At 37.4% G+C, this 13,515-nt stretch overlaps 1 protein-coding gene across 4 annotated transcripts in view; it reads right to left on the bottom strand.

Annotated features, from left to right (window-relative positions):
• Positions 1–2,294: 2,294 nt before the first annotated feature.
• Positions 2,295–13,515, bottom strand: part of SOCS6 (suppressor of cytokine signaling 6) — a 65,162-nt gene continuing 53,941 nt past the window's right edge. For all 4 annotated transcript variants that reach the window (XM_072998758.2, XM_020796638.3, XM_020796640.3 and 1 more), the window contains one exon: positions 2,295–10,933. In XM_072998758.2, the coding sequence (XP_072854859.1) occupies positions 9,202–10,809 (1,608 nt within the window). In that variant the 5' untranslated portion in view covers positions 10,810–10,933 and the 3' untranslated portion in view covers positions 2,295–9,201. The remainder of the gene's footprint in view (positions 10,934–13,515) is intronic.

A 13,515-nucleotide genomic window follows, 5' to 3' on the forward strand; every position in this document is an offset into this window, starting at 1 on the left:
ACATTTTGCAATTATTTTGCTCTCAAGCAGAATGTCTTCAAAACACACAGGTGACATTGCTGTAAGACTAGCCACTTAAGAAAAATAAGTGTACCAGTGTATCATTAAAAAATCTTCCAGTGAAGGCTATTACTTGAAGATACAAAACAACAGAGAAGTCCACACTAAGCCGTAGGCAGTAATTTTCATGAGGCAGAAAAAAGGGTTACCAATAAGCACAATAGGAGGGATAAGCTGTAATGGTGTCTGCTAGTTGGCAGAATTGGCCAAGCATTCTTCCTTAACTTCAAAACAGCATCTACTGTATTGAATGTGATTTTGATAAACATATGTATTGCAATGTGCCTATTAGCTGGAAGAGCCATGTTCAGAACTAGTCCCTTCTTGCTATTTATAGGTTTGTTATTCTTGGCAGTGGGAAAGGAACTCTGCAACCCTTGTTCTGGACATATCTCTATATAATACAGGTAGGGTTCTCAATAATGCTGTGTGGAAAAAATCTCCCATAAGAATGTTGACCTTTCTCTTTGATAGAAATTAAAATGTTTTTGGGAAAAAAATTCAAAGGATGAGAAATTTCAAATAAACTCATGGGTGAGGTTTAGGATTCCTATCCTTATCTTCCTTATGCTGTGGTTGAGAACGTGTGCAAATATATTGTCTTTTGTTGCCTCAATCATCTCTGCAGCTTCTGGATTTCAATTAAAGTCCTGGAAAAGACACAGTAACTCCTCCCACAGGGCTTTTTCATATGCAGAATGAAGAACTAGGAAAGATGAAGACATGTAAAAAGGAAAGACAAATCAGTTAGGGGCTCGATTCCTCAATGTGGCCCCTTGACAGGGACTGGGATTGATGGTCCATAGGGTCCCTTCCAGCTCTGTACATCTAAGATTATTATTATTCGTATAAATGCAGCGCCTTCACCCACCTTGCAATGTTATGGTAAGTTCAAAATGATCACCAGAAGAAATTCTGAATACCTGTCAAAATGAGGCAGAAAACCAGAATCCTTTTTCTTGGAGAAATAAACCTCTTCAGGAAGTAGGTCTACCTTTTTCCTAATGCAAATCCTTTTTTTTACTCCCTTAGCAAGAAGAAGTCTTGGAAACCAGGCCCTATGGGGAAAAATGGAAAGAACTAGGCATGTTTAACCTTGAGAAAAGAAGGTTGAGGGGAAACATGATTGCATTTTTCAAATACGTAAAAGGCTGTCATACAGAGGAGGGGCAGGATCTGTTCTTGATCATCTTAGAGTGCAGATATGCAATAGGCTCAAGTTACAGGAAGCCAGATTTCGGCTGAATATCAGGAAAAACATCCTTACTGTTAGAGCAATACAGTAATGGAATCAATTACCTTGAGAGGTGGCGAGTGCTCCAACACTGGAGGCATACAAGAGAAATTTAGACAAGCACCTGACAGATATCCTTTAATTTGTATTCCTGCATTGAGCACAGGGTTGGCCTCAATGGCCTTATAGGCCACTTCCAACTTCATTATTCTATGAATCTAAGTCAGTTTGCAAAATTATTTCCCAAATTGCTCCACTTCCATTCTTGTAGTAGGCTCCCCAGTCATGACTGCAAACTCTAGAATGACAGAAAATAGAGAGCATCAGCCAGGCTGCCAGTGGAGCTACTGTTCTTGCCACCTGCACGGACAGTGGATAACAACCAAAATAACAAAGGTGTGCTCTTACCGTTGCTAATGGTGAACCTCACCTTTGAAAAACAGGTAATTTTTTTATTCCCTTGGAGAAAGTTAGTGGAATTATTCTCGTTTATCTGCCCAAATATAGTGGAGTGAATTTTCAGAGGTAATAAGGTGAACAACTACAGTTTCTGAGTAGGTACCTCATGTAGTGCAGAGTTAACAGGCCCAGGTCCAGGCAAAAACTCCTTGAAACATCTCATTTACCTTGAAAACCCTATTGGGGCACTAGAGTATAAAATGTGACAGCACATAACACACACATATAGTGTCTGAGTATCACCATATACATCCTCCTTCTCTCAGCATCTCAAATGCTTTCTAGGACATAACAACCTAATATTGTTGATGTGGATTTCAAAATGGCAGATTTGAAACCTTTATATATATATATCTCACACTTAATTTGTCCAGGCAAATGTGAAGATTCAAAAATTTCATTAAATGAACAGCATCTACCAGTAAGTGCAAGCTAGGCAAACAAGGAAAACTGGTTATTCATTCTTCAAATGCTTTTGCTAACTATAGATACAGACTATACTCAATGGTCTTCAGCATCACACCAAATTATACACTACATATTATTTTTGTGAATTTTTTATTTACACACTGTATCTAGAAGCAGATAAATTCTTATACAATTTTTTCAAAAAATGTGCAAGAAATTACTATAATCTTTTTAACAAATCAAAACACAGTTAAAATCAATGAACTTTGGATAATTTATTCTGTTGTGTGCTTAGTACAAATAGCGCACACTTAGTTGGAAACATACAGAAAAGTGTAAACTACAGCAATCCGGATTTTAAGTATCAGTTCCATGGCACTCCACCACCATTATAAAAATTCCTTAACCCAGTACATAGCAATACAAACTTCTTTGAGAATTTCTTCCAACATCCTATTACTGGCAGAAAGAGTTTTGACATTTTCCCCAAATATATCAAACTCTAAAGTATTTTGTCGTATTAGAACTATCTCATTTTTGTTAAAGAACACATTATTCATGTTCTTATAGTATTCAAAGACACAATATCAGTGACTGCCAGTGTGATCCTATTTTAGCTTAATTTTCTTTTGAAGTTATGTAGCTGAAGACCCTTCCGCACTGGAATTCACAGTCATTATATTGCTGGTATTTTGGTTTCAACTGTTCCAATATTTACATATTAAGAAATGTGTTTGTATGTAAAAGGGTGTGTTTTGTGAGGTTCAGCAGCAACAGTTCATATCGAGATAAGCACCTTGACTTAAAGATACTGAGACATTTGAAAGCAATAACACACCTGGGTTGGCCAGACTTGATCACGTGGGATAAGTAAATTCTTAGAACAAAATGAAGAAAATGTTGGGAATGATCAGTTTAGGTGGAAATCCAGCCCCTCCCCAAGGTTCACTTACCTAAGTTAGAAAGGATGAAGAGAAGCTTACTCAGATACTATTTGGGGGGGGGGGATACTATTGAGCTTTATGGGAAATATCTGCCTTACCAAAAACTTCCCTTCCACACAGCAGTTAAAGAAACTCACACTAGCAACCTGAATCTGCCTTCAATTTTCCAGTAGTTCAGTGTAAACAGGAAAAAAAGCAGTTCTCTGAAGCGCCACTACTTTTCTTCATCCTCTTTGCTCAAACTAATCATACAGAATGATAAATCTGTGCTGTTTTGACTGCCAATTCCAACACACATACAGAATTTGCTTTTTCTAGAGGGAAAACGTTATATTCAACCTAGCAAAGACCTAGATCTAGGGTAAACCGCGTCAACAGCTGTGGCATTAGACTCCACAATCCTTTAGGAAGAGACAGAAAATTGTGGCTGGCTGCATATTTTTAGAGAGCAACTCCCATAGTCCCTCACCATTGACTAGAGCTGCTTGGAACAGAGGGCCTCAGAAATATCCAGAAGACCAAAATTCCTTATTCCTGCCCTACAAGTTCTTCTAGCAATTACACCATGATGCTTGGGAATCTAAAAATCCTAACAACTCCAATAAGATACTGTGCCCAGTGTCAGATTATTAGGTGGTATTAAGATAATTCCATGCAAATGCACCCTTAAGCACGAGGACTCTAAGAACACTTTAGGGAGGAGTGCATGTGCACTTGCTCATATTTAAGGAAGATGCAGACATAAACAAAGAGGCAGAAAAGCCTCGAAAAAAAGAGAAAGAAAACTGTTGGAGAATGGAAACCAGCTGATTCCCCAATGAATCAATGTGCTAGAAATTCTTCTGTGCTTGTAACTGTATGAAAAAAAAAGAGATCTGTGAAAAACTAAATGTATTGTATATCTTACCATTATCCAAAATTTTCAATTCATAGATGTTATTTTAGCCTATTAGAAGTATGGCAAAGATATAAAATTGACACATCTCAGCAGCACTGATGCTTTTGTTCTGAAAACAGAAATATTAATTGATGGCTTGAAAAATAACCTTTAAAATAAATTAATTCCCTTTATTATTAAAACCACAATAGATCCTACTGTCCTTGTGCAGATCCCTGAGGCTGGAATGAGCCTTTTTTCTTATACCAGGTTTCATTCCAAAAGCCTTTACTGTAATAGGCTCAAAAACTACCATTGCAATTCAACTTTGCTTTCTCACAAAGCTGAAAAACCATTAGTAAAACCTGTTACCACTAAAAGTAGTTTTCTTTAAAGGGACACACTCAAGTACAACTATCATGGAGTTACAGATTATTTGCTAAATACATGGAAGCTGTAGCCTAAGAACAATTTAGTTCATTGCCCCATTTTTATCTTTACCTTTGTAACACACTAATGTGATGCAATATTTTCGTTTAAGTTTACAATAGCATTTTATGTCTATAGCAACAGCATTTTCCAGTGGCATTTATTATCCAAGCTATGCTCAGGTAGAGGTGACAGTAATTTTTATATAACCAATGCTATTCGTTATGCTGCATTTAAGATGCACTTACTATGTTATGTTCCTTATGCTGGTGTTTCCTGGCACAAAAATGCTCATACGTGATCAACACTTTGGTTTACAGAATGATTACAAAACCTGAGGGAATTACCCCATACAGTTAAAAGGCATGCTAACCATCTAAACTGACTGTATTCTCCCTTTTTCTTTTTCTTCAATGCTTAAAAAAAGCTGTTCATCTGAGAACCTACTATGCGCTAAGTGCCATTAAAATATGATTCACTGTAACAGCTTGCAGAATAATCAACTGGCATCAGCAGGGTGATACGGGAGGAGGAAATTCAGACAATACTGCAGTGGCAACTTGCATGACTAGAAACCAGCAAACTGTTCATGGAAGCTGCTAGGAACTGTTGCATGAGTCCTTTTATCACATTCAGCATAATGAACAGGTGAGACAACTCACATTAACAGTTAAAATGTCCCAAAATGTGACTGAACATAATTTATATTTGTGTCACAGTATGGGATCAATCTTCCATGAACAGAACAAAGAAGGCAATTCATAACGGATTTTTCAATGTATTCATTCAAAAGTCATTCCAGAATTTATCCAACCTTTTGTGTAATCAATGGATGCAATTTGCACTCACCTCAGACAAGTGGCAGTTGCCTCAAATAGCAAATCAAAGCCTTGGAAACAGAAACACAGGGCAGCTTGCAATAGTTCTGTCTTACTAGCTCAACCAGTTTAGGATCAGAACACACAAATGGGAAGGACATTTCCAGCATAAATGACATTAGGCTTGACTCCCAATGTTTCGTCTACATCCTTGCTAAGCCAAACACTTGCTTCAGAGGTCATCCAGAGCAGAAACAGAAGCCATTACCACTGTGGCAATGCTAATTGCTCATACATTCATAGAGATACGTGAGGTGGCAGTCAACAATAAAACAGAACATACTCCAGTGCTCTCACTGTTGCAGCTAAAATACCCTCTTAGCTCATATGCAGATAACTCACAATGTGTTCATGCAGCCTCTTCTATCTGTCAGACCATGGGCAGACAAGGACATCTGTGTGGCAGGTACTGGCTATTCCTGCTCTAGCTATTAGCTGGCTGGTAAATGAAGGGCTAGAAATGGAAAAGTTAAATAGGAGAGAAAAGAGACATCCACCACTTCGTTCGTTTCCTAGAGCACATGGTACATTTGTTGGAGCGTAATTATTTTCCATAAGTCCACTAAGCTTTACAGTGGGAAGGCAGAAATTAATACTAACTCTGTGCAACAAGAAGTGTTTTGAAGAGATGAGCATTGCAAGTACGGGCTCACTACTTCTAAAAACCTATTAGCGGTATGGATGAACATAAAAGTGTGGGAAGAAATGTGGTGCACAGGATCAACCAAATGAAAGAGAGATGGCTGGATAGGTCAGTGAATCAGGTACAGTGGTGCCTCGCTAGACGATTGCCTCATGGGACGAAAAACCCGCAAGACGATTGGTTTTTGCAATCACTATGCTGCCTCGCAAGACTTTTTTTCTATGACCGTGCTTCACAAGACTTTTTTTTGAGACCGATGCTTCGCAACTTTTTTTTTTAGACCAATGCATAGGGAACCTTGCAAGACGATGATTTTCACGGAATGAATTAAAATCGTCTTGCGAGGCACCACTGTATTTGGCTGCAGAGGCTTGGAGTTTGATTCCCCACTCTGCCTCTTAGGGTAGCCTCAGCCTGTGTAGCCTTTGGCAAGCTGCACAGTCCCAGAACGTCACCCAAAAGAAGTGGTAAACCACTTCTGAGTACTCTCTACCTAAAACACCCTGGAAAGGGTTGTCAAAAGTCAGAATTGACTTGATGGCACACAATTATTATTACAAAGGTAAGCAATGTAAGTATTGGGTTATCAAACTGAGAAAGTGAAGATGTACAAGGAGAAACATGGTGCATAGGATCATTGCCTAACCCTCTTAAAACAGCAGTATAACTGAGATATTAGAGGGCTAAATCGTATGGAACCGTAATACCATTATGATTCTCTAAATCATGGTTGGATTGTTAAAATACTGAGATAATAATTATTTTAATTCTTTCGCCATAATACACTTTACAATTAGAGGAAGATACCCCAAACCCTTCATTTTTTTCTTACTACGGGGGGGGGGCAGAATTACCTCTTTCATAATGACAAGAATTTTAACCTAGTATGTGTCCTATTATGAAAGGGAGGTCCTTTTTCTTTCTTGAGCTCAAAACATGGTACCATAGTATATATTATTGTGCCTTTTATGTATAAAATTTGTTTGAAAATCAAAAAGCAAATGAAGATTTTGCATAAAAACCAGAATGGTAAAGACAAGAAATGTCTAGCATATACATATATAATTTGCTCAGGCATTTTAAGACTACATCTACTCTCTATTTCTTTTCAAAATCTATTGAACTGAGCAATAGAGAAATTTCCACCTCTATCTCCCAGAGCAAAAGACATGCTTTGCCTGATACTCTTCCTTCTATGATCTAAAAATAAATTTTAAAAAAATAGAAGTTTAGCATATTGATTCAGGCAACCCAAGATGTGGTGCCATCACAGCACCTTGCAGCAATACTTAAGCCCATTTGAAAGTACAAAAAAGAAAGGAAAAAAAGCTAGGTAGAACCAGCAAGAGAGAATTTTTCCCAAAGACTTCTCTAAACTTCATTCAGTCTTTGTTTTGGCCCTTCTTTAAATAAAATGAAATAGATTCAAATAGCTTAGAATGGAAAATAAAAATTAATCATGACAACTTTCAGAGCACAGCAAAACATAAGATACACAAGAATACCTCCTCCCCCAAAAGTAATTCTAACTTCAAATTGTACAATTTATTTTGGATGTTTCAGTTTCCTACTTATTGAGATTTTGATTTACAAGACATCTTCTAAAAAGAAACAGTAGCAGTTCCATTCCACATTAATTAGATTGCAGGAACGGCATGGGGACAATCTGCCATATCAATCATAACAATAAAAATCAAAGTGGCCCTAACTCAGAGAAAATCAGGCTGCAAATTTATACGAAGTCACCCAGGAACAAACTCTACTGAACTCAATGGAACTTTCTCCTAGTTCCATTATGTCATCAGTCGTGTGGGTCAGATTAGTCAAAACTTTAGTACTGTACAGGTAACAAACTTTCTCTACACTGTGTCTAATATGTATGGCACTGTCCCATCAATAGCTCTTTGCATCCACTGGAAACTTCTGCTTAGGCATCAGTGAACGGGAAGGGAGATGTAAAAGAATATACCCATGCTCTGGAAATGCTAATGCAGGAGCAAGTTGTAGATTTTAAACAGGATTGATTTTTCTGGGTTTCAAATAAAAATAAGTAGGAAAAGCCTGGTAATGCACTGAAACAATTCCTATGGTGATTTTTACGCAAGCTAATCAATTTATCTTTAATTTCACAATGTGCATGTTTTAAACAGTATAATCTTTAGCAGTATATTTCATTTGTCCCTTTGCTCCACTGACTGAAAAAAGGCAAACAAATGGATACTAAACAATAAAAGAAAAACAAGAGAATGATTGAGCAAAGTTAAGTACTTCCTGATCACACTACTTTTTATGGAGGAAATGTTACCATCTGTATATCCTATGATACTGAGCAAACACAAATTTGCTTAACTTTGCCTGGATAATGTCCTATTTATGCTGAAATTATGGGGTAATATTTATGTCAAGTTAAGTCAAATAATAACTTTTAAAACCTACATTGAGACAAATCCCACAATTCTGAGATTATCTGGAAAAGAACATTATTTTGCCATAGCTTGGTCCAAATAAGAATTTCTAAAGGCAAATTTTAAATAAAAATTAAATGGCCCTACATCTACATTTAGCCTTTATCTAACATGAAAAATTCATTATCTTTTTTTTCTAAGTCTGTTTTAAAAGGCCATCCTAAAATTTTAAAAAATTTGGGGAGTGAACAAAAATTAAAATATCTACAATCTTTAAAAGTGTCTAGGAGATAGGATACTCTGAAAAGATATGTTATATAACTATGTTGCAGCACAAGTTCCCTCCAGCCCTTGGTTATCTTTATGGTTTTTAATTGGATACTGGGAAATCATTTTAAGCACACATCTCAGTTTTATGTAGCACATTTTATCCACTCTTCTTTAATTAAAAAAAAGAAAAAAGCACAAACAAACAAAGCTAATTGAAGAAGACAAAACATATCCCATTAAGTTTCAACTTTTACTTATGGTTGAAAACACATGAAATGTGCTTCAAATGCATAAAAATCACAGTGGATTAGCAGCAAGATGGGGAGTTTTAGGAAAACTTTTATCATTCACATTGTGATTAATTTTACACATTGAATGAAGGATAGCTGTTTCACTCTTCTGAAAAACTTTAGAAAGAAAAACCCAGACCACCCAATCAACAAATAAAAATGCATTACCCTTCTTGATGCAGAAAAAAGAAATTATGGCAGCAAAAGAATGATAGCAATTAAAGTTTGTAAACTGTATTTCAATCTCTCTTTTAATTTTTTGTTGTTGTTCCCAAAGTGCAAGATGCAAGGTTCCCCTAAGCCTTCAGTAGTGCTTTTCTTGTAAATAATCCTTCATTTTGTTTGGCAAAGGCAGTTTTTGAATCAGATCTATTCTGGTATACTGGCGTATAACAAAGCGACACAAATACTGCAAAGAGCGCACCTGCATAAAACGAGACACCGGATTGGTCAGTCTGACTGGATAAGTTGTAGATCCAGGCAATCGAGATCTTGAATAGCAAAATGCTCCATTTTCAGAGTCCCTGATTGAATGCTCAATTAGATCAACTATAGAAGTATGTCCCTCCACATCTGGTTGTTCATAAAAGCTAAATCTACCATTTGAATGTTCAATTCTAGTATGAAGAGTTTTACCATGGGAACGGAAACTCAGACTTAAAAGGTATCGGTCATCAGAGCTGTCTCGTACAAGAAATGAACCATCAGGGACATTGGCCAGCTTCCCCTCTGCTTCCCATCGTGTAATTGGGCCCCAGTACCATCCTTGTTTTGCAAGTTTTTTCAGTTCTTCTGTGAGACTTGTCACAACCATAGGACCACTGTTCTGTACAGAATCATAAACTCTTCCAACTCCAGGCGCAGAGTTAGGATCAAAATTCAAATGGCACCGCATACTTTCAGCCACATGGACATCTGTGCCATTCAGGCCATTGAAGTTCCTTTGGATTTGATTATTCTGTATTGGAGGTAGCAGTGGGGAGAGTGGAGGAACATCACTGTGATTAACTCTTGGGCTTTGCAACATGACTCCTGTGGTACCAATTAATAAACCACTTACTGCTTGGTCCACAAAGATATCTGGAGGAACTACTACATCTTGACTCACTGAAGCTTCTTCTTCATGAAATGCACTACCACCCATTTGAGAAGAAACAGTTGAAACTTCCATGGGTGAGGAACTATCCAAACAGTAACTACGTGATCCTTCCAAAGGATACATTCCCTCATCTAAAGGCACAGTATACTGAATGTAGTCCTGAGGCATAAGTCCAATAACTACAGGCACATGCTCATCAATATGGAGATGCAAATCTCCATTCTGAGATTCTGTACTTTTTAATGCATTGTTTTGTTCCTGGAACATGCTGTCTGACTGCAAGTCATGGAAATCTTTGCGAACACCATTCAGTGCAGGGCTTGGATTTGAGGAATGGACCAAGGCTTTTACTTTTACTTCCATTTTTATACATGTTTCTTCTGAGTTTGTTGGACGAAGGGGCCATGGAGTTGGACTATAATGATGATTTCGTAGGGAAGTGGATCTAAGAGGCCTTTGAGCTCTCACATCTTTGAAGGTTATTGGAGCAGAAGAAGAAGAGAAGGTGTCGTCATCAGCAGAACTTACAGATGGGGTACTACCTTTGTTGCCTTTCTGCTTTTGTTTTGCCGACAGTCTTCTTTTTAACGTACCCATTAAGCTTTCACTCTTTGATCTGTTTTTCCCACCTTTCTCATCTTCGCTGTTAATGTCGCAGTTAGTCAAATCTTTACCGTAGCAGCTCCCAAATAAGGAGTCGTCTTTTGCAAAATCATTTAGTGATGGCTGTGCAACTACTACAAAGTCACTGTCATCTTTGCTCTTATTTAAATTAAAAGATTTACGAATGGTCTTGAGACTAATTTTCTTCATTATGAAAGTACAGGCAAGTCTTGATGTTCAACTCTTTCAGAGTTCTGTCCTTAAAATATATAAACAAGGAGCTTCTTCATGGATGTGCCTCATTCAGTCTCATTTTACTTCCAAGACTCATTTCCTGAAAAACAAAGAGATAAACAAATGAATTCCATACAAATCCCAAATGTGTAAAATCCAAAATTATTAGTTTTACACCATAGTTCATTTTTATTGTGCATTGTTATTTGAATATTGTTATTTGTATATTACTTATATTCCTTGTTGGTCTTATTGGCTAATTAGTCTTTGTGTCTTCTACTCAGAGAAGTAATGATTTGAAGCAGTGGTTGCCAACCTTAGGTAGCCCAGGTGCTCTTGAACTACAATTCCCAGAAGCCTTCACCACCAGCTGTGCTGGCCAGGGTTTCTAAGAATTGCATTCCGAGGACACCTGGGTTACCCAAGGTTGGGAACAACTAGTGTTGAGGATCATGAACAAGCTGTGAATTTACATGCTGTTCTTCCCCTTCTCCTGAAAAACTTCACTTCGGTTTCCAACTCAGTACTAATCACAATATGCTAAAATCAGCAAATGGCAAGCTATGGTTAGATTTCACCTTCCAAATCAAAATCAGAAAACCTAGTCAAGCAATTGTTTCCGGTTCTATTTTGGAAAACATTCCAAACTGAAGAGGATTTGCCACAAAGCTTCAGATTTCCATTTGTTTGTAAACCCAGTCTGATGCCTTTTTAACCACCCCCAGGCAAACTCTGCATGAAATGAAAATGCCAAGGCAGGGAGAAGGGGGGGGGGGAAGAGAGTCATGTAGTTTTGTGACTGATGTGTCTTGATTCTAATGGCTTTTTTCCCCACTTCCAATCTTAGCATATTAGAGAAGGATTTCTACAATGCAAGACTCACCCAGAATACCCAACAGAGAACAACTCTACACAGTATAAGACATCTTACAGAATAGAACAAAACAAAACAAAATAGCCCTTGTTTCAAAACAGCACATGCATAACTGAACTCATCAGTATGAAATTAAGAGGCTTCATATGCCACTTGGTTACTTAAAAGAAAAACAAAGAAAAAAGTCTCAAGCCTTATAGATACATAGTATAAAAATCCACACGCCCTTTGTCTCCATACATAACCCAACCCATATTTTTGTGAACCTGTGCATAACAATATACTTCCCCAAAGTAATTTAGTATAAGGGGAATGCTGTTTTACCCCTTAAGAAAAATAATCAGTGTGATCTTGAATGGAGAACAAAATCCACAAGACAACCCAAAGAAGATATAATAATGGGCAACTTTATTCTCACATTTATTGGGTAAATGTATGTTTTGGATCACAATGAAGAAGTAAAATTTCTGTATGTTCTCAATGACTGTACCTAAGCACAAGTAGACATGGAATCACCAAGAAAGGAGACTCTTAATCCTAAATGGTCTTTCCCAAGATATAATACAAGGTATGAGTATACCTGAACCAAATGAAAACTGTGACCATAATACTATTAAATTTGATTTACATGTAAGTAGAAAAGCCCCAGGAGCCCCAGCATGTTTCTGTTTGACATCAAAACAGGGAACTTCTTCACAATGAAGAAACTGGAAAAAGGAAGGGGAGGAAAAAAAAGTCAAAATTGACATGCCTCTCCATGATGCTTGGGGTATAGTCGAAGCTATATCAATAGAGACTGGTTAGAAGATATACTACAGATTAGAAAAAGAATGTCAAGTTCCAAGAGTCACAAACGTGGCTAACTGATAGCATGAAATAAGATACCGTGGATAAACAGGCTTCCTTCAGAAACTGGAGGAAATGTGGCGAAAATAAAGGAATAAAAAATGCAAGCAGACAATTAGGGATGCATACATGTACTTTAAGGGCCATATGTAATTTGAGAGCCAAGTGGATCAATTAATTATTTAAATATATCAGAAACAAAAAGCCATTTGTGGAGGCTGTAGGTCACTGACTGACAATGAAATTAAAGGCATTCTGAAATATGATAAAGATACTGCAGAGAAGCTAACACAATTCTTTTCATCTGTCTTTATTGATGAAGATATAGGGCAAATACTAACATCTGAATTGATGTTTCCAAGAAAAAAGAATAAGCAATTGAAACAATTATTGATGACAAGAGAATAAGTACTAGACCTCACTGAAAAATTACAAATTAATAACTCAGTCCAAACAGTATAGCCAATCAAGAGTTCTTAATGAAAGCAAGTGTGAGATTGCTATTGAGCTAACTAGAATGATAAACATGTCTCTAAGATCATCTCTCCATACTAGAGGACTTGGCAGAATGGCCAAAGTAACATTTTTTTCAACAACAACAACAAAAAAAAAAGGATCTGGAAAATTATACAACAGTTAATTCAACAGGTGTTCCAAGTACACCAGTGAAAAGCATTATTTTAAATTTCCTTTTGGAGAACTTTACAGCTACCATGGGCCACTAGCAAACAAATACAGTGGTGCCCCGCTTGACGATTGCCCTGTTAGACGTCGAAATCGCTTGAAGATGACATGGTGGTGCTACGGGCTAAACTGCAGAAGCCTGTGCTGCAGGGTCAGAAGACCAGCAGTCGTAAGATCGAATCCACATGACGGAGTGCCGGTTGCTTGTCCCAGCTCCCGCCAACCTAGCAGTTCGAAAGAATGCAAATGCAAGTAGATAAACAGGGACCACCTCGGTG

The sequence above is a fragment of the Pogona vitticeps genome, chromosome 4 (assembly GCF_051106095.1).
Source record: "Pogona vitticeps strain Pit_001003342236 chromosome 4, PviZW2.1, whole genome shotgun sequence".
NCBI classification, from domain to species: Eukaryota; Metazoa; Chordata; class Lepidosauria; order Squamata; family Agamidae; genus Pogona; species Pogona vitticeps.